The sequence below is a fragment of the Lynx canadensis genome, chromosome D3 (assembly GCF_007474595.2).
Source record: "Lynx canadensis isolate LIC74 chromosome D3, mLynCan4.pri.v2, whole genome shotgun sequence".
NCBI lineage: Eukaryota > Metazoa > Chordata > Mammalia > Carnivora > Felidae > Lynx > Lynx canadensis.
The window spans coordinates 27288041-27312311 of record NC_044314.2 but is presented as its reverse complement, the minus strand read 5'-3'; the positions used below and the strand labels follow the sequence as shown (position 1 = coordinate 27312311).

Sequence of the window (24271 nt, the reverse complement as noted above, 5' to 3'; positions counted from 1 at the left end):
ACATAAAAAAAATTTTCAATGGACATTTTGAGTTTAAAGACAAATTATTTACTGTATTTATGCAGGGCTTTGGCAGAGAACTAATACAATGCTAAAATCTTTAGGACTCAGGAATATTCCAGAAATAATATGTTTATTCTTTAACAGTATTAAAATCAAACTTTTTTTAAATTAGGAGGAAAACCTTTAATGTTACATAGTAAATAGGAAGCTAAATAATCTCTAATTGAAAATATAATCTACTCTCTGAGTGTTTTATTCAAGCTGTATCCCAGAGTGGTTAAAGAACAATTCTAGAAGTAGAATTGGGAAATAAGAGACGTTGACTAGGGAAAAACTATCTACTTGGAGAGTATATTTAAAAAATAACTCTAATTCCTTTATAGTCCCAAGAGTATTTTCACACACATTATCTCTTTTGAGGTAGGTAAAACAGGAGACAGATAAGGAAATGTTGTTCTTCCCATTTGCAGGTAGGGTCCAAGGTCAAGGAAGGTCAATCCACCCAAAGTCAACAGCAAATCTGCAACAGAGCTGGGACTTGTGACACTGTTCCCCCACCCCCACCCCTTCCATCTGTGTTTCTACATTCAAAGATGAATGTTGTGCGTGCTGTTGTGCATGCTGGTCATCTAGGCTCCCAAAGAAGTCACTGAAAAGAGATGATGACATTCATGTGGAATCTGTTATTTTAAATATATTCCTAATTTCAGCCTGGCTCCACCTCCCCTCAAATTTATAAGACTGCACTAATGTGTAAGGTGATCAGCATCTTATGTTTTCATGATAGAGGCATTTATATACAAATGTTACAGTGGAGTCCAAACAGAGAACTATCATTCAAATAAACGATTGCGAAATGCCTCCGAGAAAGGACCTCTGTTGCTTCAGCTGTTTGCAGTGGGGTTGGTCATAACCACATTCCTCTTGTCCCGGGGTGACTGTGGGAGTCAGCTGGGGAGGGTGCGTGGAAACTGAAGCTTCGTGCATGACTCCGGGACCGTCTGTGCCCCCCGGGGAGACCTACACATTTTCTAGAGGGATAGAGAAACTTCTACTGCCAGTGAACACCTAGGGTTTTGTTGAGGAAGTTTCTGTGCTGCCACAAGTCCCCTGAGGTGATCATTTTCGGTAAACCCCACATAAAATGGTCTGAGAAGAAAAAAAAAAAAGACAATCAAAAATTAAAGAAGCTTAGAAGGGCTTTTCCAAAAGAATTGCCCCTCATTATGGCAAATGGCAAATACACACATGCTTTTGGGCTTTGCTTGCATCATTACAATGTACCTTCGGATCCAGGGGTGCCTGGTGGGCTCCATCAGTTAAGGGTCAGGCTTCGGCTCAGGTCATGATCTCGCCCTTCCCAAGTCCCAGTGCCGCATTGGGCTCTGTGCTGACAGCTTGGAGCCTAGAGCCCGCTTCACATTCTCTGTCTCCCTCTGTCTCTCTGCCTTTCTCCTGCTCACTCTGTCTCTCTCAAAAATAAATAAACATTAAAATTTTTTTAATTAAAAAAGATATGTTCTTTTGGATCTGTCCTTGAGCAATGCTGGGCTCTAAAAAAACTTTTTAGTATGAAAAACTCCAAACAGACACTAAAGAAGAGGAAAAAGCACCATTTCCCAGTTTCAGTAACTAACATCTTGCCTGATTGATATAATCTATTCTTGCCCCCTCCCTCATTTTGCTGCAATGTTTTAAAGTATATTCCAGACTGTCATGTTACTTCTCACAAATATATTTTACTATACATCTTTTTGAAAAGGACATTTTCGGCACATCTGAGTGGCTCAGTCAGTTAAGTATCTGACTCTTGATTATCGGCTCAGGTTGTGATCTCACGGTTTGTGAGTTCAAGCCCCACATCAGGCTCTGCATTGACAGTGCAGAGCCTGCTTGGGATTCTCCCTCTCTGTCTCTGTCCCTCCCCTATTCATGTGCTCTCTCTCTCTCTCTCTCTCTCTCTCTCTCTCCCCCCTCTCAAAATAAACATTGAAAGAGTAAAAATAAAAAAGGACATTTTCTTATATTACTGTACAATGCCATTATCATACCCAACAAAATTAACAGTGATTCTTCCATATCATCAAATACCCAGTTTATATTCAGATTTCCCATATTGTTCCAAAATGTCTTTTTAGAATTGATTTGCTGAACTGGTATCCAAACAAGGTTTGCATTTTGTAATTGGTTGTTCTCATAAGTCTCCTTTAATCTAGAATAGACTCCCCCTCCCCACCCCCCCTTTTTTCCCTTAGTTACCACTGCCTTGATTGCTGCCAGGGAGACTGTCCTGTAATATGTCTAAATTTTCTGAATTGTGCTCATCATATCCTTTAATGGGAAAAATAATATTTAGAGACTGAAATCTCACAATTAGGGGTGCTCCTTGCTAACTGGGTTATCATTGCTTCTTGGCCTTTTGACTGGGCAGAACTAGGGAAATACACAGGTTTAAAAAGGGGCAAATAATGAATCCATACCAGTATCACTCATTCAAATGTGAGATTACAAGAGTTTTAGTGAAATTATTTGATTTTATAGCCATAGCTTTTCCCTAATTGGGAAAATCATAGTTCTTAACATTAATACAATTAATATTCACCTAATCCTAATATGTAGATAGATCTATTTTGTATTTGTGTGTGTAACAGAGTTTCTCTGTAATAATACCAATACTCTCAGGACAGCAACATTTTGATGAGGAAAATGGTACACACGTGGCCCAGGATGGAAGTGCTAATTTGGGATGTCTCAACGTCAGCGCTATTGACATTTTGGGCCAGTTACTGACATAACTGTCGGCTGAGGGCGCCACCCTGTGCATTGTATGAGGCCCCCAGCACCCCTGGGGTTTCCTCACTAGATGCCGGTAGCATGACTCCCCATTGTAACAGCCCAAATTTGTCTTCAGACATTGCCAAATGTTCCCTGGGGGGCAAAACTATCCCCGGTTGAGACTCACTCAACAGAAGTAAGTGACAGGCATTATATAGAGACCAACTGTCACATGCCCCACAGGTGAACTCATAAGGTTTTTTGTTTGTTCTTTCAAACACCATAAAATAAGTGAATTTGGTTTACACACACAAAAGGCGGCATATGGTATAAATTGGTCTGTATCTTGATTTTTTTTTCTTAACCAAATATTCTGAACATAAAGTTCTTCCTTATTCCCTTTATAGCTGTGTATGTTCCATTTTGTACCTCCGATAATCTACCCCAATCACCTGACAATGGGCATTCGGGTTATTCCTATTCTTGCTATTATGAATAATGTTACAGTGAGTAATGGTGCACATATACCACTTTGTGTATTTGCCAGTATATCTTTGGGATAGGTTCCTGGAAATAGAATTGCTGGGTCAAAGGGTTAATGTGCATGAAATTATAGTAGAGATTGCCAAATTTCCCTCCATAGAGGTTGTACATTTTGTATTCCCACTAGTGTCCTGCTTTCATTACTTAACATTAGAGTGAGAACATTTCCAAAGTCATTAAATAATTCTTGAAAATTGGATTTTGTAATGGCTGTCCAAAATTCCCACATGTGAATATACCACAATTTAGTTAATCATTCCTTTCCTATTGAACATATATGATGCTCCCAACTTTTTCTCTATTATAAATAACACTGAAATGAACTTCCTTGAATCAAAATCTTGGACCAAAATTTGGTTATTTCCTTAGGGCAGATTTCTGGAATTAGGATTACTGTGTAAAAGGATAAGGATGATTTTTAAGTCCCTTGCTACATATTGCCCAGGTCCGTTTATGAGGAAATACTGCATTTTTATCAAGGCTTTGGGACAGACCTTTATCTTGGCTTTAGGGTCTTCCATGAGGGAATAAAACTGTCTGATTAAAGCACACCGTCCTTCTGGGGGAAATAACTAAATCATACCAAACTATATAAAAACCCAATCTTAAAATCCCAGAAGAAATTCTTTATGGTTGGTTAGTGGTAATGCTCATCTGTAGCATCTTTCAGGGAACTAGGCTACTGTTTACTACTCGCTAATTTATCATTTTCCCTAGAGGAGTACATTCTGTCCCAAAGGGTTCGTCATTTTCTCCCTTCTCCTCAGTGAGATGGCGTGCCCCATCTTTTATTCAGTGCTTCTTCTCCAAGGAGCACCTTCGCTCATCGACACTCTCATAGGACAAGAAGGAAGCAAGAAATAATAGTACATCTGTGTCACTAAGCCAATGAGTGAATAAGCAACGTGAATAAGCATTGAGAAGAATAACAAACGTTGCATTTGTAATATTATCATTAAAATAACAGCCACGTAAGAAATATTTAGTGAGCACAACTGGGGCTAATTTGACCCGCCTCAGTTGTTAGGTATTCACAAACTCAGACCGAAGAGTCCAGAGGGAAACAAAATACGGAACAGGGCCATTAAGGCAAATGTCATCTTTAGATGTCTAGTTAACTTGATGATAGTTTGTACAACTAAGGTGTGAAAATTTTATATGTGAGGTATGATGAAACTCATCTCTTATTTACCATTGCAGAAGGGCTAGAAAATTCATTATCCCTCTTAAAAATCAAACACTGGGTATGACCAAATTTTGGATTAAAAACAAACAAACCCAAATCCTAATATTCAGAGGAAAGCATAAGATCCAAGAGATTATTGCACTGGGGATGTGCAAGAACTTACCTATGTAAACTGATTTCTTCCTGTATGAACTGCCTCCTCTCTGGCGTGATATTTCTTTAAAGTGTGTGCATGTGATTGAAGAGCTCAGCATACAGAACCTCAGTTCCTTCCACAATATCTTCACGCATTTCATAGGCTCCAGGGGAAAGTCTCATGCCTTCACTATCATTACCCTCTGGATCAACATTTCTCTGAGACTGGTCTGCCACAGATCAGCATTATCCCCCCCCCCCAAAAAAATAGAATCTAGTGATCTAATAATTTCAAGAGATACTGAATTACAGACAGTTCAACTGGTTTCCCCCATGACAGGACTACTCAGTGTCTTTAAGATGTCATTGGGTGTTGTGACTCTCCAAAAGTAGCTATGAGAAAGCAGGACTTTCCACACGTATATGATCCAAGAGTCCTTTCCTCAAGGAGCATCTTACAAGGCCAGTGTTCCATTTGAGAATGCTCTGGGAAACAGTGGTTTGCCTGAACTCACTCTGATCTGATGATTGCATCCTTCGTCGTAACTGCATTCAGTCACGCTTGCAGGCTTTTCATCTTTCATTGTATTTTTGTGTCTACCAGTGGTCAAATTGTTTTGCTTGAAATTGCTTCTGTCCATACATAATATCACTATCCCCTGCAATAATAGTAAGTCCATGATCCTATGATCCTCCACATGAGGTTGATGAGTGATTCCAACACAAGCAGGAAAGAAGTGTGTGGTGCAGGATTTGGTAGGTGCAATGGGGAAGGCATGGGACTGACTGAGCAGGAGATTGCTAGCAGTAACCTTGCCCTTGTCCCATTCACACCTTCCTTAGTTTGCTTGGTTCCATCAGACACAAATCTTTTTCAACCTGGCCTATTGGGCATTACTTTTTCTTCTTTTTTTTTTTTTTTAATTTTTTTCAACGTTTTTTATTTATTTTTGGGACAGAGAGAGACAGAGCATGAACGGGGGAGGGGCAGAGAGAGAGGGAGACACAGAATCGGAAACAGGCTCCAGGCTCCGAGCCATCAGCCCAGAGCCTGACGCGGGGCTCGAACTCACGGACCGCGAGATCGTGACCTGGCTGAAGTCGGACGCTTAACCGACTGCGCCACCCAGGCGCCCCGACTTTTTCTTCTTAATGGCACAGGCTGACACATGAACTATATATATTTTTGAGTTTATTTTGAGGGAGAGCGAGTACGCACATGTGAGCCAGGGAGGAGCAGAGAGAGAAGGACAGAGAGAATCACAAGCAGGCTCCACACTGTCAGCGCAGAGCCTGACGCGGGGCTCAATCTCATGAACTGTGAGATCATGACCTGAGCCAAAACCAAGAGTTGGACGTTTAACTGACTGAGTCACCCAGGCGCACCTGAAATATAGTTTTAAAACCAAATGTTATAAATTACTCAGTTGGTTAAGCCTCCGACTTCAGCTCAGGTCATGATCTCACGGCTCGTGAGTTTGAGCCCCGCGTCGGGCTCTGTGCTGACAGCTCAGAGCCTGGAGCCTGCTTCGGATTCTGTGTCTCCCTCTCTCCCTGCCCACCCCTGCTTGCACTCCGTCTCTGTCTCTTTTGCACTCTGTCTCTCCAAAATGAATGAACATTAAAAAAAATTTTTTTTAACCAAATTTTACAAATTATAAAATATAACTGTTTTATAGGAAATGTAAGTGCTAGGGAAAAAGTACTCATAATTTTACCACTGTGACACAAGTATTATCATCTTTGTATATACCCATCTGGTGAAAATGGTTTGGTTATTTGTTATCATTTATTGCCTGTGTAGCTTTCTGTGGGAATTTTTTTTTTTTCCCAAAGGAGGAAATAGTTTTACTGTTTTGGGCTATGCAGAAAAGTAATACAAATTCATAAAATATTTTATATGCCTCAGTATTGCTTGAGTGAATAGTCCCCTGTAACTGTACCTTGGAAAGATATCTTTCCAGAGTCTTCTGTGTGTACAGGATATACGCACATACACAAAATTAAAAATGTGATCCTATGGATGCATATTATTTTGTTAGATGGCCTGTTTTTCTTTTTTCTTTCACGTCATAGATTGTGGACCACTTTGAAAATCTACCCAATCCCATACAGAATTCCACCATATGGGTGGGCCATAATTTATTTGATTTTTCTTTTCTCTTGAGGGTTTTAATATGGCATCAGCCTGTTGAGCCATGCTCTTCCCACCATGACTCAGCTCCCAGATCAGCCCCACAGACACACTTAGGTGGGGGAGCAGTTTTTTCTTTGGTGTTTGGCTGGAGTAGGACAGGTATTATCAAAAAGGTTTTCTGCCCTGACAGACCTCCTATTCACGGTCCCTTGGAAAAAGAAAATGGCCTTTTGTCTGTGCATGTTAGCAGTGTTGGGGCCCAGGCTTCTCCAGCACCCCATCGGGGATATACGAGAAGCAAAAAGAAAACCCAGAGAAGCCACTGCCACGTGATCCCTCAAGTCCTGAAGTGCCTAGCCTGTCCTCCCTCTTTCCACCTTTCAGTGTTTCCCAGTGTTTGTCTGCTGTATCATATCCAGAGATTTTTGGTTGTAAGAGGATGGGCTGTTCCATCTTGGCCAGAAGTGAAAGTCCCTTCTCGTTGATTCCCTTTTATCTTTTCACACATCTCAAACACATCTATTTTATGCTCCAGATCAGTAGGGTCTAATTCTGTTGGATGGTGACCTTACATCGAACGAAGCAGACTCAGTCTGTGGGTCTTCCATGTGCCCTTCCAGAGAAAATTTGTATTTGACTGTGTCAAGCTTTCGACCACTTGAAGCTAATTCCTCACCTTTGGGTTTCTTTGATCATGCCAGTGAGGGTAGGTCTGTAGTTCTGAATTATGAAGGCAGATTTCTTCCCACCCTCATGTGCAGATTTCCTGTTCCTTCCTTAGTAGTGGGCATGTTTTCTAACCCACCCTTTCATAGAGGATGTGCCCTCGTTGTTCTATGTGATGGGCCTTGATTCCACCTCCCATCTTGAATGGGGCCAAGGCCTTCTGTGTTATCCCACATGTAAACTTTCAAATCTAAACCTTTTTGTAACTAAGAGGCAAATACCTCAAGTAAGCCACAGCTTCAACTTCAACTGCTCAGTGTTGATTTTCAGCTTCCTCTTCATTTTTGGTCCTCAAGAATTTGGCCTTGCTTCCTTATGGGCTCATTCATTGTGTATTCAGAAAGTGTTTGCTATAATTCATCATTTAAAAAAAATTTTTTTAATGTTTATTTATTTTTGACAGAGAGAGAGAGAGAGAGAGAGAGAGAGACAGGGTACAAGCAGGGGAGGAACAGAGAGAGAGAGGAAGACACAGAATCCGAAGCAGGCGCCAGGCTCTGAGCTTTCAGCGCGGAGCCCGATGTGGGGCTTGAACTCAGGAACCGTGAGATCATGACCTGAGCTGAAGTCAGACACCCAACTGACTGAGCCACCCATGCGCCTCTAATTCATCATTTTTAGTGGGGCTTTATAACAAGAGATTTCTGGATATCTAGAGTTTTTCATTTTGTTGGAAACAGAATCTTCCCATTCCCCCCCCCCAATTATTGATAATATATTTGTTGGCAAGAGTAATGGGAATATATCTTCTTCATTGGTATTGTGGTAATTAGGAATACTTTTCATTCTTTATTATAAAGAAATGATGCTCTTAACCCAAATGTCAGTAGCGCATAAACTGAAACAATTGCTCTAGACTCTACCGCTGGATCCTCTTGTGTCAGGCTTGTGAGCTCAGTCCTGAGAACGAGCAGCGGAGTCTCTGGAGATAAGAGGCCCCACATGGAGACTACATCTTTCAGTTCATCTTCAAAAGCATTGCCCAGCCAAGTGAGTTGGATGAATCATCCCCCAAAATCATTGTTTCCCTTATTTTCACTGGAGATGAAAATAGAAAATTTTATTCCCATTGCTCCAGTTGATGTTGACTTTCTCTATTAATTAGAACAAATGACTATGCAATGCTAATTTTCAACAAAGCATATAGACCTTCATAAATAAATGCTGGGCTTTAAGGAAGCAGATCATTTTAGATGCAGCCAGTAGCCCTGCACCAAGAGTTCATGCATTCATCCAAATAGTATTTATTGAGTATGCATTTTGTGTATTCTGCATGATGGATGGATGGGGAATTCAAGAAATATGGTCCATGATCGTTGGACTCTGGAAGTTGGCTATCTGATGGGACAATGAATGAGATATAAACACAAATAATGAGACGGGGATATAGCCAGTACTATGTGAATGGTACAAACAATAAGTAAAATAGAATTGTATAGGGAAGAGGCAATTTCTGATAACAGAAAATTAACATTTATTCATTTTTGAGAGAGAAAGACAGAGTGTGAGTGGGGGAGGGGCAGAGAGAGAGGGAGACACAGAATCCGAAGCAGGCTCCAGGCTCTGAGCTGTCAGCACAGAGGCCGATGCGGGGCTCAAACTCGCAAACCATGAGATCATGACCTGAGCTGAAGTCAGACGCTTCCCCAACTGAGCCACCCAGGCACCCCTGATAACAGAAATTTAAAAGAAAAGCAAAAGCTTTTATGGAATAGAGCACACTTGAACTGGGCTTGTAAAAATGACTTGGCTCTTGGTAGGCAAAGTGGAAGAAAATAGCTTGAGCAGCAGCTCAAGTAGGATGGCAAAAGGTGGATTCAGAGAACAGCAAACAGCCCAGTTTGGCCCAAGTGGGAAATGTAGATACAAGTCAGCTTATGTGGGGTTCTGGGAGGGAGGCAAAGTAACCTTTAATGCTTTATGCACTGGCTCCCCATTCTCCACTACAGAATACTGCATCCTTACCCTGCCCTTCGGGCCGCCATGATCACTCCATGTCGGTCATGGACATTCTGCAAAGACTGCTTACAGAACTGAAGGTTCCTTTCCTCCTACCATGCTGAGATAGTTTGAACCTCGTATGTTTTAACTACTGAACGAGCGAAAAAGAACTAGGCTGTTTCCAAATTCTGTAAAATTTGGAATTATCTCTGTCCCAGGAACCACACGGTTTAACAGGGGAGAAAAAAAGCAAAGAGCCGGGGAAAGGCCCTGAAGGTTTGGCACAGAAGCTGGGGTGCTCAGGTGCAAGGCCTTGGAGCCCAGGTAACTGTCTAGGAGGCCGGTGAGCAGAAGTCCAGCAGCCAGGGTCTGAGGCCTGTGAGGCTTTGCTGTGTCTCGCGTCACTCTTGCAGTTTGCTTTGGCCTTCTGAGGTGATGAAAGTACCAGATAATCCAAGTAAAGGAGGCATGAGAACAGAATAACTAGTCAAAAATCAAAACGTAAGAGCTGAAGGGAGTGTTTTCTGCTTGCCACACGTTAAATTTCTTCATAGAAATATATTGGCAGAAAGAATAATTCCTGGGTACATTCCATTTGTCCTTTGTTTCCTCCCTTGTATGATTATATTATTATTGATGTCATTAAAAGTGCATTCATCAGACCTGGCTGTCAGAGAGTTGCACTTATTTTGTGCCCACAAGTAGTTTTGAGGTAAATCTCTTGCTTTAGGGCATTAGCTGATCAATACAGACATCTATAGTGAGGTATTGTTTTCCCGCCTCCTGCGTGACTCCATTTTCCTAAGGCATTCTGGGGCTCTGGTCTTCCTTTCAATCAGAAGTCACTCTAGATGGGATGGGGAGACCCAGGAGAAGGTACCCCTACAAAAGAACCTTCCTTCTGCAGTCCCTGCCTTTGCAGAAGGGGCAGCTGGTCCAAGTAAAGGCCTTGAGAGAAATATGGCAACTGCTTATCACCCCCAGCCCTGTAATTTCCTTCAGTGTAGTCTCTGTTCCTTGTTGGGTTTTAGTCTGATCTCAAGTCCCAGGTTTATCTTTGAAGTTTACAGGACCAACATCCCTGAAGTCCATGGCCAGAACCTCCCTTGTATTGCCTTTAGTTACTTATAAGTAGGAGTCTGTCTTACTAATTTCTGTGTATCGGAGACATAGCAGCGACAATACACTTACTTGTCAAATGGTCAGTGTTGCTGAACTGAATTCCTAAAATGTGAATTTCATGGTTTCTCCCCTATTAAATTATCCCTCCCTCCCCTCCTTTCCTTTCCCATGCACTTCACCTGCTCCTCCGATTCAGCCACCACACTCTGCTGTCTGAATCCACTGTGGATTCATTCAAACATGCCAGCTCTCCTATCAATTTCATCTTCTTGGAGACATGTCTGCCAGAACCTTCTTGCCAACACCACACTGCCCTGATGATCCTCTGTACCCCGTAGATCAGGAGACCCTGGGACCTCACCTCATCATCCTGGAGACTTCCTTCTGTTTCTTGAATCCCACGTAGCCCTTTGGTTTGGTTTACCCTCTCCCTTTGGTCTTCCAGCACTTTCCTGATAAAGGGTGCCATGGAAGGTAAATAGGCTTTTAAACACTTTTAGTGTTGAAAACATCTTTATTCTATCCTCTAACTTAATTGTTTGATCAATATATAAACTCCTACATTGGAAAGTATTTTTCCTCAGAAGTTTGAAGGCATTGCTCTATTTTTTTTAGAAACACTTTTTATTTTTAATTTTTTTCCAAATTTTTATTTAAATTCTAGTTAGTTACTCTATTTTCCTTTAGTATCTCACATTGCTGATGAGAAGACTTATTACTGATCCTGTATATGGAACCTGTTTTTTTCTCCCTGGAAACTTTTATACTCCTCTCTCTGTTCCCAAGGTTCTGAAATCTCACCGTGACATGAGCTGGCAGTCGACTTGCTGTTACTATACTGGCATCAGACAAGTCCCTTAGGTACAGGCTCTGGAGTCTCACTGTTTGGGTCCAAATCCACTGCTACCATTCACTAGCTTTCTGACCTCAAGCAAGCTACTCAATCTCTGTGCCTCAGTCTTCTCATCTTAAAACGGATATAAAAATAGTACCTACCAGGAGCCTGGGTGGCTCAGTCGGTTAAGTGTCTGATTTCAGCTCAAGGTCATGATCTTGCGGTTTGTGGGTTGGAGCCCCGAGTCAGAGCCCTCTGACGGCTCAGAGCCTGGAGCCTGCTTTGCATTCTGTGTCTTCTCCTCTCTCTGCCCCTCCCCTGCTCACACTTTGTCTCTTTGTCTCTCTCTCTCAAAAATAAATAAATTTTTATATTATTTATATTTATAAACATTTTATAATTAATAAATAAATTATAAATTATAAATTATAAATAATTTATAATATATTAATTATATAAAAATAAATTTATAAATTTTTGTCTCTCTCTCTCTCAAAAATAAAAAAAAATTAAAAAAAAAATAGTACCTACCTCATAGGGTTGTGTGAGAGTCTAAAGAGTTAGTATCTGTACAATGCTGAACCCAGTGCCCACCGCTTAGTAAGTACGACTGAAGCAATAGCCAATATTAATATCTCAAATGCAAAAAAACAATTTCCTAGAGTTTTCAAAGTTTCCTTGACCCTGTGCCTTAAATAGAAATGTTGGCCTTGAGAGGGGGAATGGCTGGGGGGTGGGGGCGGGGGGGAGAGGGGCTAAGTTTCTGACGTAAAATGAATTTCAACAGAGTGAGGCTGATAAAGAACAAAGCAAATACAAAAAAGAAATAGGTAATTGTTACTGCTGGTAAAGCACTCCCGGACTATAGATTCTCAGCTCAGGACTGGAGGAACAACAGGTAGATGCAAGACAGAATCTTTAAAGAAATCTGGTCACCCCCCAAGTTAGGATTCACATATGCTCCCTGAAAGGGTATTTTCATTTTTCAATTTAAAAGGGCAGAGATTCACGATGAAGGTAAGAAGAACACGAAGATGCACTGGAAACTCTGTTTTTATGAATGAGAAATATCTGGTGATGATGCTTTCACTGTTACTCTCTATTAATGGATAAACCAGACCAACGTGCAGGCATTTCCTAATTTTTATACCTAGGAAATCAAATAGATGTTTCCCTCAATTCTAGGAACCTGAAATGTTAACATATAAAGAGTTCACAAATTCACACTCAAAATGATGTGTTAATAGGAATGGTAATTCAAGGTAACCAAAGAGCCCCAATTAATGAGGGAAAGCTCAATTTTACATAATAGTGCCAAATAATACATTTGGAATGAAAAAAATTTTTAATCACTGTTTTGCACCACTCTCGTGAAATAACCAATTCAAAGATCATTAGCAGATGCTAAGGCCACTAGTTGAAAGGGGATAGGGAAAATGGTATTCACCTGGTGCCAAAGTATTGTACGTAGAATTCTTACTACTTGTGAAGAGATGTTTACAATGGAGCTGTCTATGGTCACGAGGTGATCCCAGTAATTAAACACCACACCACGACAAACATGTGGATCCCAATGTAATGAATATGAACACATAACAACTGTGAAATACACTAGCCCAAAATCATTACCCTGATTCTAATTAAGCTTTTAGACCTAAATTCCATCTTAGAAGACAAGGAACAGACAACCAGTTACACTCTATGATGAGGAAAATATCAGCAGAGTCCAGAATGTGGGATATTCTACAACTAGCCTCACCGTGGTCAAGGCAAGGTCCAAAGCAAGGGCAAGAAGACTGGATTAGATTAGAGGAGATTTAAGGGAGATAACCAAATGTAATGCATAATTCTTGACTGGATTTTGGTTGGAAAAGCTCTAGAAGATATTTTGGGGATCACTGGAGAGATCTGAATATGGAATGAGCACTAGACATATTATGTAATGTGTTAATTCTGTTGGGTGTCATAATGATATTATAGCTATGTAAAAAAAAAAATGTCCTTATTGGGGAAAATGCATGCTAAAGCATTTAGGGGTGGGGATCATGATGTAATCTACTTTGAAATAACTTGGCTGGATAGATATGAAGCAGATATGGCAAAATGTTAAATGTTGAATCAAGATGGAAGGTATATGGATACCCATTGTTTTATTTCACTTTTCTATTTGTTTGGAAATTTTATATTAAGAAGTTTAGGGTGGGGCACCTGCGTGACTGTTGGTTGGGCATCTGACTTTTGATTTTGGCTCAGGCCGTGATCTCATGGTTCATGAGATCAAGCCCCACGTTGGGCCCTGCGCTAATAGTGCAGAGACTGCTTGGGATTCTCTCTTTCTCCAAATAAATAAATAAACTTAAAAAAAATCAAAACCAAAAGAAATTTAGGGAAATGGCCTGCAGATACAAAATCACATAAACCTGGCCTGATAGTGTTTTGGGAGGAGCAGGCGTGAAGGACTCAAAGGGCCACATTTGCGTTGAGTATCCTGGAAGGACGCTCTTTGAGTTCAGTGGAGCAATGAAGTGAGACAGTCATTCGCTCCAGAATGTAGGAGAGTTTGGGAAGAATTAATGTACTTCCCAGAGTGCCCAAGTTATTGTCAGGAATAATAGCTCACTGGCAGGATCAGACTGAATAATTCATGGTACAACTACAATGGGAATATTCAAGTTCAGTTGTTAGCTGGATTTTTTTCCCCCACCTGAAATTATCTCCTTTACATGAGGTATTTCAGGGATGTATTTTCTTTTTTTTTTTTAAACCAATTCTTTCGCCCAAACGACATGAATAATTGTCCGATCCATTCAGGTATAGATGTAGAGTAACAGTTAAAATGCAGAATTGCTTCCTACAATGCTACATTGTTCTTACAATATAGTTGTCACTTAAGAAGTGAGTTGAGGGGCGCCTGGGTGGCTCAGTCGGTTACACGTCCAAGTCTTGATTTCAGCTCAGGTCATGATCCCAGAGTCATGGGACTGAGCCCCTCGTAGGGTTTCATGCTGAGTGTGGGGCCTGTTTGGGATTCTCTCTCTCTCTCTCTCTCTCTCTCTCTCTCTCTCTCTCTCTCTCTCCCCCTCTGCCCCTCTCCCCTAGTCACGTGCACTCTCTCTCTAAAATTTAAATAAATAAATAAATAAATAAATAACTAGAGTTGACTGCTCCAACTGGTCCCTCTGTTTCCCACGTGATCTCAGGGAGCTGGACTGTGCCATGTTACGCCGCCTGGAGAAGAGGATTCTGGTTGATCTCCCCAGCCGGGAGGCCAGGCAGGCCATGATCCACCACTGGCTGCCCCCTGTGAGCAGGAGCAGAGCCCTGGAGCTGCGCACAGAGCTGGAGTACGGCGTGCTGAGCCAGGTAAGCTGCCCTGGAGGGAGCATCTGCAGGCCAAGCAGTCGCCACACGAATCTTCTGGGCAGGGTCTTCTCGTGAGCTGTTTGGCGCATATTCCTCGAGTCACTTAGAAAAGACCCACGCTGCGCCAGAAATGCAATGGACCTCTTGTTCATGAGAGTAAGCTCTCTGTCCCTTGGAAACACTGAAGCAAAGAGAAACAGTGTGATGTCGTGGGAACAGCATAGGGTTTCAACTCCGAGAATCAATGGTCAACTCCTGATCCTGCCCCTTATTAGCTATGTGGCCTCAGGGAAACCACTTACTCTCTAAGCCGGTTTCTTCTTCTGGAAAATGGGTAACCGATATGCCGCAAAGGATTACTGTGCTGATGAAACAGAAAACTTTTACAAATGGAAACGGGGGTACATGTCTGCTACCCCCACTGTCACTGGTATCACTGCCTCCTGAGTGGACACTTGAACATGATGTTCTCAGATTCCTCAAAGGCAGGTATGATCTTATTTACCAGAACAAAAGCATCTACCAAGTTTGATCATGCTTGGATTTGAGCACAAGGGCCCATGAGGTTATCATGGGCAGGCTAGTCCGGCATCTTCAAGCACGCAGTGGATGGTGTTAGGAAGTTGTTAACTGCCCCGTTTCCCAGGTTACCCAGACATATAAGCAGCCTCTCTCCCTCCAGGCTTTATAGATCTGGGCATCTCTGTGTATGTACGTGGGGGACAGAAAACAGATTCCAAACAGGGGCTCCGATACCGGGTCTTGCCTATTGAATGTAATCGCCACCAGTGTTCTGCCTGCTGACCCATGGCTGGTTTGCGGCTATTTCAGGAGACTGAGGGCTATTCGGGCTCAGACATTAAGCTTGTCTGCAGAGAAGCAGCCATGCGGCCTGTGAGGAAGATCTTCAGCGCACTTGAAAATCACCAGTCAGGTACGGTTGGGATCACAGCAAAGGTGATCTGGGAGAAAAAATTGTTTAAAAAAATCCAGCTTTCACCAGCAGATGGAGCCTTGCTCCTGTTCTCGGTGGCTCTTGGCACCTGCAAACATTCTTTGGTCACATTGCCCTTCATGTACTCAACTCGTTTCTCCTCTGGTGTTCTTTTGGATCAACTTTGCCCCAGATAATAAACTCCTTAGGGCTGGGGCTTTTATTTCTCTGGCAAACTATGATGCTGGGCTGGATCCATCTGCAGCACTATATAACTATTAAACACTACTTTGATAGTGATACATTTAAGTCATATTTTTTCTCTGGGCTGCAGGAGCCGAGTAGCACATTAAAGAAGTTCTTCCCCAGCTCTCTTTAGGTTTGCCTTTTGCTGCAGTAACCATTAGGCGTGCTGCATTATGCATTGTCTTGAAAAAAGGTCTATTAGCATCTCAAGAGCACTGATCACCTTAAGGTCATACGCTGTACTGTTACTGCTGTGTTTTTATCTAGAGAGCAGCAATTTACCTGGAATCCAGCTGGATACAGTGACCACTGCCGACTTCTTAGATGTGCTAGCTCACACCAAGCCTTCAGCAAAGAATCTGACTCAGAGATACTCAGCCTGGCAAAGTGAGTTCGAGTCCGTATGAAATCACATTTATCCCGACCCGGCCACAAAGACAACCAAAGAGGCTTCCTGATTTATTAGTGTAAGCGGGAGAAGAACATAATGACTGCAATAGAAAAAGTTATCCTTGAAGACCGAATTAGTTTGAACAACCGTACTATTTTGGGACTAGGATATATTTTTGTCAATTTTTCATGACTGATGCCAGCAGTATGTTGGAGATTTCAATTACAGGTCTATTTGCTATTAGTCACGCAGTGGAGACTTTTCTCACAAATGGACTCTGTACAATTTCTTAGTGTTCCTTGTTTGCGAATTGGTATTTTCATTTTGAAGACAAAGACGCAGCTTGGGAAGTTGTGTTGGAACGTACAGAGCGGCTCTGAGCTGGGGAGCCAATTAGAAGCTAAGCTTGACGGACCATCTGACCAGCAGATGGGCTCAAGGGTGGTTAAGAATGGGTGCAGGAAAGGAAATGTAGTCTGTTTCCTCTGACAACATCCTGAATCTCCTCTGTTCTCCCTAACTCTGACCCCAACCAGTATTTTTTTTTAATGCTTATTTATTTTGAGAGAGAAGAGACAGAGAGAGACAGAGAGAGAGAGAATGCGCACAAAAACACGGTGTGTAGGGGAGGTGCAAAGAGGGAGAGAGAGAACGAGAGAGGGAAAGAGAGAGAGGGAGAGAGAGAATCCCAAGCAGGCTCTGCGCTCAGGCCAGAGCCCAACATGGGGCTCGAGCTCATGAACCATGAGATCACGACCCGAGCAGAAATCAAGAGTCGGACACTCAGCCGACTGAACCATCCAGATGCCCCAACCCCAACCGGTTTTTTCCGCAGCAAACCCCCTACCAGACGAGTTCCCACCCAGAGAAGCTGCTGATCTACTTTAGGACGGGAGCCTCTTGAGCCTAAGGCTAATAGCAGGGGTGACTGCACACCGACACCACCAGCTACCCAGTCTGAGCGTTCTGAGTTCTGGCGCCTGATAACTGACATCTCTGGACTCATCACATTTCACGTCCCACGTACTCTGCCCTTCTCCTTCCATTGCCACAGATCCTCAGTGGACCCAAAGCTTAGGATGGGGAACCCAAGATTCTAGAGGAGTCGTCCCGAGTCTCCCCTGCTCTTGGACTTCTCCACATCTCCTTACGGGGTTGTAAACGGTGGGAAGCATCTCCCTCAGAATCTCACGATCTGAGGCATCTACTTCCAACTCGTGATGGCTGCCACTAAGTGACATGGTGCCACCCCTCTTGCCAACCAGAACTTACCTATGGTAGTCACCTTCCTCCGTTTCCCCTCCTTGCCTCATTTTCTTCATCCCTGCAAGGCAGACTCCTCCTTTGAAGAAAAACTTCCAGGAAAAGGGACATTCGGATAGCTAAATATTCCAAAGGACTTTACCCTAATTTGAAACAAAAACCAAGCATTTTGGGGGGGGGGGTACTGATTATTTTGGGCAGAATATTCTCAAATGCCTCTTACAATGTCATTTCATGGAAAATATAGTCAAACTGAAAACATACCATATATAACGAATCAAAAATAAGCAAAAAGATCTATCTTAGTATATGTGAAACTTAAACTTCTTCATGATCATGAAGGTCTTACACGATGCAACACTAGTGATACCCCAGATGTAGAAGTCTTTCAACTAAATGGCCTCAGACTGCTGTACTGCTGAATTTCCAGCATCGGCTTTCCACGCTTCGGGTTGTCTTCCTTGTCGGGCTGTCAGCTGACATTTCTTACAGCTGTTAGTCCATTCGCTTGTGGCCACTGCCATCCTTTCTGATCTCCTAAAATCTCAACTGGTTGGGACCTCAAGTGTTGTTGCTGATTTGTCATGGTTGGGAAGTAGATAGGTTTGGGTGTGTGGACTTAAGAGTGAACAGGTAAAGGGGGCAGAGGAGACGCCCCTGTGGACAGCATGCTTTGTGACAATGTTTGGCCCCTTTTAGCTCCCTGCTCTTCCCTTACTCCATTCAGGGGAAGTGTGATTTTGCCATCTGTCGCAGGAAATACACACAACCGCCCCCCACAACAGCGGACCATGTACTTGACACACCTCTACATCCTTCCTCCGTCTCCAAGTTCACGCTTATTAATACCTCCATCGTATTCAATCCTCCTCTCCTCTTTTCCTTGGAAAGTTGGTCTCTAAATAATCATGCATGTGTGTTTTCAGGTCACGCTTTTATTTCAGTGGCTTTATCAGTTTCGTTGCTATCTAACGACTTCTTGCTTTGGAGGAAGTGAAAGGTAGCTCTTTCATCACCCCACTCTGTCCCTACCGATACGTCTTTCCCTACCATCACCAAACAGTAATAATCTTAGGTTAACTCAGTGATCAGTACTCCTAGGAGAACTGTATACTGTTCATGCAGGCCCAACTAGTGAATCAAAATTACATTTCCTTTTTTGTGGAGTTTTGTCTTTTGGGAATTAGTAACTGCCTTGTTTTATCGTTTGCTTCATTTTTGAAGTACTTATTTTGATTTTTTGCAACACATGCTCCTATCTGTCTGATCTTGTCAGATACCTATCAGTATTTGTTTCCAAATGGCCACATAGCAGATCAACTTTTGACTCCATCCACATATGCTCTGGTCCTAGAGTTGTAAGGGGAAAAGAACCAGGGAACCATTATAGAATAAGCAGAGATGTAGCTGGTCCCCTGTCCCTCCTCACCCTGGCTCACCCTCACACCCAGCCCACTATCCTTAAGGCCTTAACTTTCCTGGGCCCACCCTTCCAGAAGTAAACTTCCACTCTCCTGGCGTGGCTGGATGCTCAGAGTGGGGAGGCTTCCCTGGGGCTCCAATCACTGTGTTTACCAGCTTCAAACTAATTCCTTGCTTCTCAACCCTCACACCTCATCTCCTCTCTACCTAGTGTCTCCAAGCCTTGGATCTTTGAGGTTCTACAGGATGACTTTTGATTGTCTTTCTTTGCACTGATTTTAGTTATCAGCAACCCATCTATTTTCCATCCTTCAAATTACTATACCCTCTCATCCACTGGTATCTCTTCTTGTGGGCTGTCCTTGTGAGTTTATACCTTCCTTATCCCTTAACTTTCATTTTTAGTGGGGCTCTGAGATAGAGAGACCGACTAAGACATAAGATTAATTTATGTTTAGAGTCTCTTATTATTTAAAAAGTAGATTAGAAGTGTATCCAAGTTTGTAAGGATATAGGAGCCTGGCCTGGGAGGAAAATTTAACTTAATCTGACATGTGGTATTTTTCTCCCAACGCAGAAGTCACAATGCCTATAGGAACTCAGAACACAGTAACATATGGGTAAAGTAAGCTTGGTGGAAGATAACCCAACATTGCCACGTCTTCCAATCTTCCTAGGAAAACCAGTGGTCATCGATCTGCATTTGAGATCCCCTGATCTTCAGATGTCAGTAACTAAGGTTAACTATCTTTTAGAATTCACGGCTTGTCTCCACATTTCATTCGGGTCACCATCAGAAGCCTTCCCAGATGGGCTCTACTTATCTAAAATTACTCCCTCTCTCTTCTTCTTCATCACTTAGCCATAGATCTATTGTATTAAGTAGGTGTGTAGGTTTTATTGTGTTAGCCCCATGGTTGTGGTACTTTTTTCACTGTTACTGAATGAACAAAATGTTCTTTAAAATGAGCACTGTATCTGCTTTACAGGCTAGAAGCTGTGATTACTGTCCCAAGGCACTCAGCTCACTGCACATGACCTCTTCTACGAGAGGACTTCTACAAAATATCTTGAACTTGTCACAGCCCTTGGGACAGTTCAATATATTTTTATATGCTTCCGTTCCCCAACTAGAAGACATGCATCTTAGGAATCGGGAGCTACATTCTACTCTGTCTTCCTTTGTACTTTATCCACAGTTGGCATTTAATAATTTGGTTTCCTCAGGCACATTAACGAAAGAGAAGTTGAGATGTGTAGGACATGAAGGTAAGCACTGACAAAAGGTATTTAAAATTGTTTGATTTTAACACATAATGTAAACGATAAATGATTTCTGGTGCTCTCGTGCTTGCTCTGGTTGTCCCTTAAAGAGAGCATGCTTTGGGGTACTAGGCCTTGATGGCTGACATAACAGAAGGTCAGCAAAGGTCCTATGTGTTTATGCTGAAGAAGAGTTTTTATGACAAGTCAAAGGAAACTGATAATGCAAACATGGGTTTATGCAAGCAACTGCCAATATTAAAAAGGGATTCTGCTGTTTAAGGCAGGGTATTTCAGTGAAACAGATGAGTGCAGTTTTAAAAATTCTTTACTGTAAGTGCCCAAGGATTTCAGTTCCATGCTACGCGAACAACCACTGAGTGCAAACTAAATGAACACAACCCGTGTAAGGTGTGGTGACTTTCGGGTCTAACGCGGTACAACAATTTTTGAATGTGGGGTTAAGGGTGAGGTGATGGCACTATCCTTCCAAGGGCGTTCCTGACATCCAGGGCTACAGGTGTTTGGTGGCTCGGACAGATGTACAATGGTGGGCAGGAAGAGCTACGGTGAGACCAGCTGATTCTGGAGGCACGGAGAGAGGTAGTGGGGCAGCTGTCCGTGTCCACCACCAGACTGCTCTGCCCTCTTCCACACCCGGCATGCACCTGGCTGACAGCAGAAGCTCAGTACTCCTCCCCTGACAATGGGTGTTCTCTACTACCCTTCCCAGTCCCCAAATGGGCCTAGAAGAGGATTACAGTAAAGCTGATGCAAACACTGTCTCTGAGGTCATATACCATGGGGTAGCTCTTTAAATGGGACGGCTGGAAAAAGAGGTCTTTTAGATACTTCAGTTATTACATCTCCTCCAAGGCAGACCACCCAGCTGTGCTGGGAATGTTTACAGTAACCCAGGTCTAAAATAAGATTTTTATTTATCCTCACGAACCTCCCTATGGACAGGTCAGCCAACAAACCCTATATAATGTTTGTTAAATAAATAAAACATCAAACAAAGATTTTAATGGCCTATAGGGCCAAACTAGAATGGAAGAAGGAAGCCATTTCTCTAGGCTGGGGGCCTTATGCTCACATGGTCTTATCCATTCCTGTCATTCTGTTTGATCCCTGACCCATCAGTGATGTCTACTTCTTTGCTTTAGCTCTAGTCTGTCTCCAGAGCATCAGATCCACTATTTCCAAGTGTCTGATGGGACCTCCCCTATAGGCAATGAGTCTAAAATGAGACTTATTTTCTCCTCTCTACTCATAGCTATATGTTCCAACATTAAATTCCTATAATATTTACAGCTGGTTTGTACTGGTTCCGTAACCATCTGAGTGCCTGTGTTGCAGGAGATACAATAAAGAATGACACCCAGTCCTGTCTGGTGGGCAGAAGGGACATGTGAGGACCAACATATAATCTAACAAGTGGTATGAGGGCAAGGAGGAGGGAATGCCTCATTCCACCTGCAGTCAGGCGGACATCAGAGAGAAGGGCCACTGGAGTCCGAACAAGGTCTTGTATGTTCTCCCTAGCTCCTCCACGAGGAAGTTTCCTCAGGGCAAAATCCTTGTCTTATACACGTGATTATTTCCTAGCACGGCACTTAGCACGTAGCAACCAGCAAACACTCGATGGTGCCTGGGTCAGAGAATCACTCACTCAGGGACCCAGGTAACAGGCCGAGGTTGAATACAGCACATCCCCCAGGTACCGGGCAGCACACTCTACCTGCTGCTGAGCGGCTCTCTCTGTGCCTCTGCGCGTGTGGTTTAGATGGAATAGAATGTCTCGCTGTTTTTGAATCCTCAGGAAGACTTTCCCCATTGAACCAACTGTAGAGGTGAATTCTATCAACCCTTACCAGATTACCCGGTGTGGACAGTCCTGCTACACCTGCGTCATCGTCAGCGCTCAGCATCTGTCCGATTCTACTTGATACACCGGTCAGACGTTTCACACCCACAACAAGCCTAAGTGGTGGGTGCTGGCACCGTGTCCACTTCACAGACAAGTCTAGGTGACTTGCCCACGGACCCAGCTCGTTAACTGCTGGCTAGGCCCCCGAACCTCTGCTCCTGGCCATTCCACTCACGCCTCCGATCTGGGGCGGCAGGCCCAGCACACGTGCTTTGCACTCTAGGACGTTTAAGTACTAGGTCGGGGCATCTGCAGAAACAAGAACAGAGTGATCGCCAAACCACCGAAAGGAGAGGGAGCTGCCATTTATTTAGCTTTGCTCCCTCCCATCCAAGACCAAGCTGATCTCTAAACAAGCATCAAAGCCCGAAACTCATTAACATCAGTGTGTGCTTCAATAAGGTGAACACCACAATGATGTACAATTACATGCTAATAATTCAATGCCCAAGAGCCCTGTAAAACAATTGCAAAGGCCCAGGATTATCACAGTATGCAAATGCACTAGGAAAATCATTACCTACTTAGTCCCCTTCATTTTGGTGGGCTTCACATGAAAAGAATAATCCATGCTACAAGACGAGATTTCATTTTACAGCTGTAGTAACCAAGTACATAAAAGCTTGAATCTGTCCCAATAGCTTCTAAAAGATTTTTCCCATAGTGTCAGAGGCAAAAATAATGAAATCTTGCAAATGTACAGTTAATAGGACCCTGGTGGACACTAACTTCAAAAATGCATGGTCTATAAGACATTAAAGGCTTGATTTTAGTTTCTGCACTGTTCCTGTTAATAACAATGTCTAATTAAAACATCTGTAAAATACTGATAGTTTTAATTTTACATAAAATTTCCAAAACAACTGTTACACAGTATAATAGGTATCTGCAATGAATAGGTTATTAATGGAAATATTATTTTAAATTAAAATCAGGTTCTAAATTTAAATTAGTCATCTCTGGCTAATGAAGAGAAAAAGAAGTCACCCGTGCTGGGAATAATACAGGAGATAATCTAGTTTTCAACATCCGTTAAAGCAAATTCACTTGATCACTTGGGCTAAAGGACAATTTATTTTGCTTCTTCTGACTTGTACTCCACTTGGCACTTCTGATGGATTTCACAGCTGAGCTCAACGTTAAAACTATAGCCCGACACACTTTTTGACACATTATTTTATAATTTAAAAAATGCCATTCACTTTTACTCACAATCTGAACACTCCCCCCTCCCAATGTGCCAGTGAGGAGACAGCAGAGAACACGACTCCCTGCAGGAGAGTCCCCCTCCCAGCCCTGCCTAGCCTGATGAATATTTTAAAAGGAATGACATAAAATCTCAGCTTTCCCTTTCTCTGGGTCTCATCTTCTTTTACAAAATAAAACAAAAGGGATAAGCAAGGCTCAGTGGCTGGCTGCAATTCAATACCTTTCTTTCTAATTAATGCACAATAGAGGAGGGTTGGTCCATGTCTATCTATGCGGGCGTGGAGTTGGGGAGGGATTCATTCCAGAGTTGCTTCTGATTCACATAAAGGATCACAGTAGATGCTGCAGGATGTGGTCCACAGCATGAGGGAAGCTCTCACAAGTTAAGTAAGGAGGTGGATTAATTTTTTCTTCATCTGCTGCTCGATATTTCCCTGAAATGAAAGTAAAGCCAGTGAGCAAAGGCTACTGTTAGGAGGCCATGTTAATCACATCCCATGAGCATCTGGGTGGCCACAGACCACCCTGGCAAGTACTAGAGAATCGGGCTCCACATGTCCCAAAGCATCTCCTACTGAAACGTCAGACGCAATGAGGCGATTCAAAGAAATATCACATCCAACATTTTCCCAGGACTCTGGTCTTTCACAATGGACACTCAAAGGGCCTGGGTCACCTGGCGGCTAAGGTTTCCTTCAGATCTCCACAGCTGGTAAAATCATTTTCTTCCCCACTAGCCCTAAAGAAAGGAATGATGGGGGAATCAATGCTTTTCACTGGAAGCCAGGACACCACAGGGCAGAGGCCCTGTGAGCTCCTGAGGATAACTGGAAATGGCGTGTGCTCC

At 42.7% G+C, this 24271-nt stretch overlaps 2 protein-coding genes across 10 annotated transcripts in view; one reads left to right on the top strand and one right to left on the bottom strand.

Annotated features, from left to right (window-relative positions):
• KATNAL2 (katanin catalytic subunit A1 like 2) overlaps positions 1-16353 on the top strand; it is a 38086-nt gene extending 21733 nt beyond the window's left edge. Inside the window, exons 12-14 of the mRNA XM_030292443.1 lie at positions 14604-14766; positions 15598-15700; positions 16214-16353. Of these exons, the coding sequence (XP_030148303.1) occupies positions 14604-14766; positions 15598-15700; positions 16214-16353 (406 nt within the window). The remainder of the gene's footprint in view (positions 1-14603; positions 14767-15597; positions 15701-16213) is intronic.
• A 2066-nt stretch (positions 16354-18419) lies between these two features.
• HDHD2 (haloacid dehalogenase like hydrolase domain containing 2) overlaps positions 18420-24271 on the bottom strand; it is a 46116-nt gene continuing 40264 nt past the window's right edge. For 6 of the 9 annotated variants that reach the window (XM_030292447.2, XM_030292449.2, XM_030292444.2 and 3 more), the window contains one exon: positions 20788-23858. In XM_030292447.2, coding sequence (XP_030148307.1) covers positions 23755-23858 — 104 coding nt within the window. In that variant the 3' untranslated portion in view covers positions 20788-23754. Of the gene's footprint in view, positions 23859-24271 lie in introns of all 9 variants that reach the window. The other 3 variants (XR_003963956.2, XM_030292446.1, XR_003963958.2) reach the window with 3 other exon arrangements.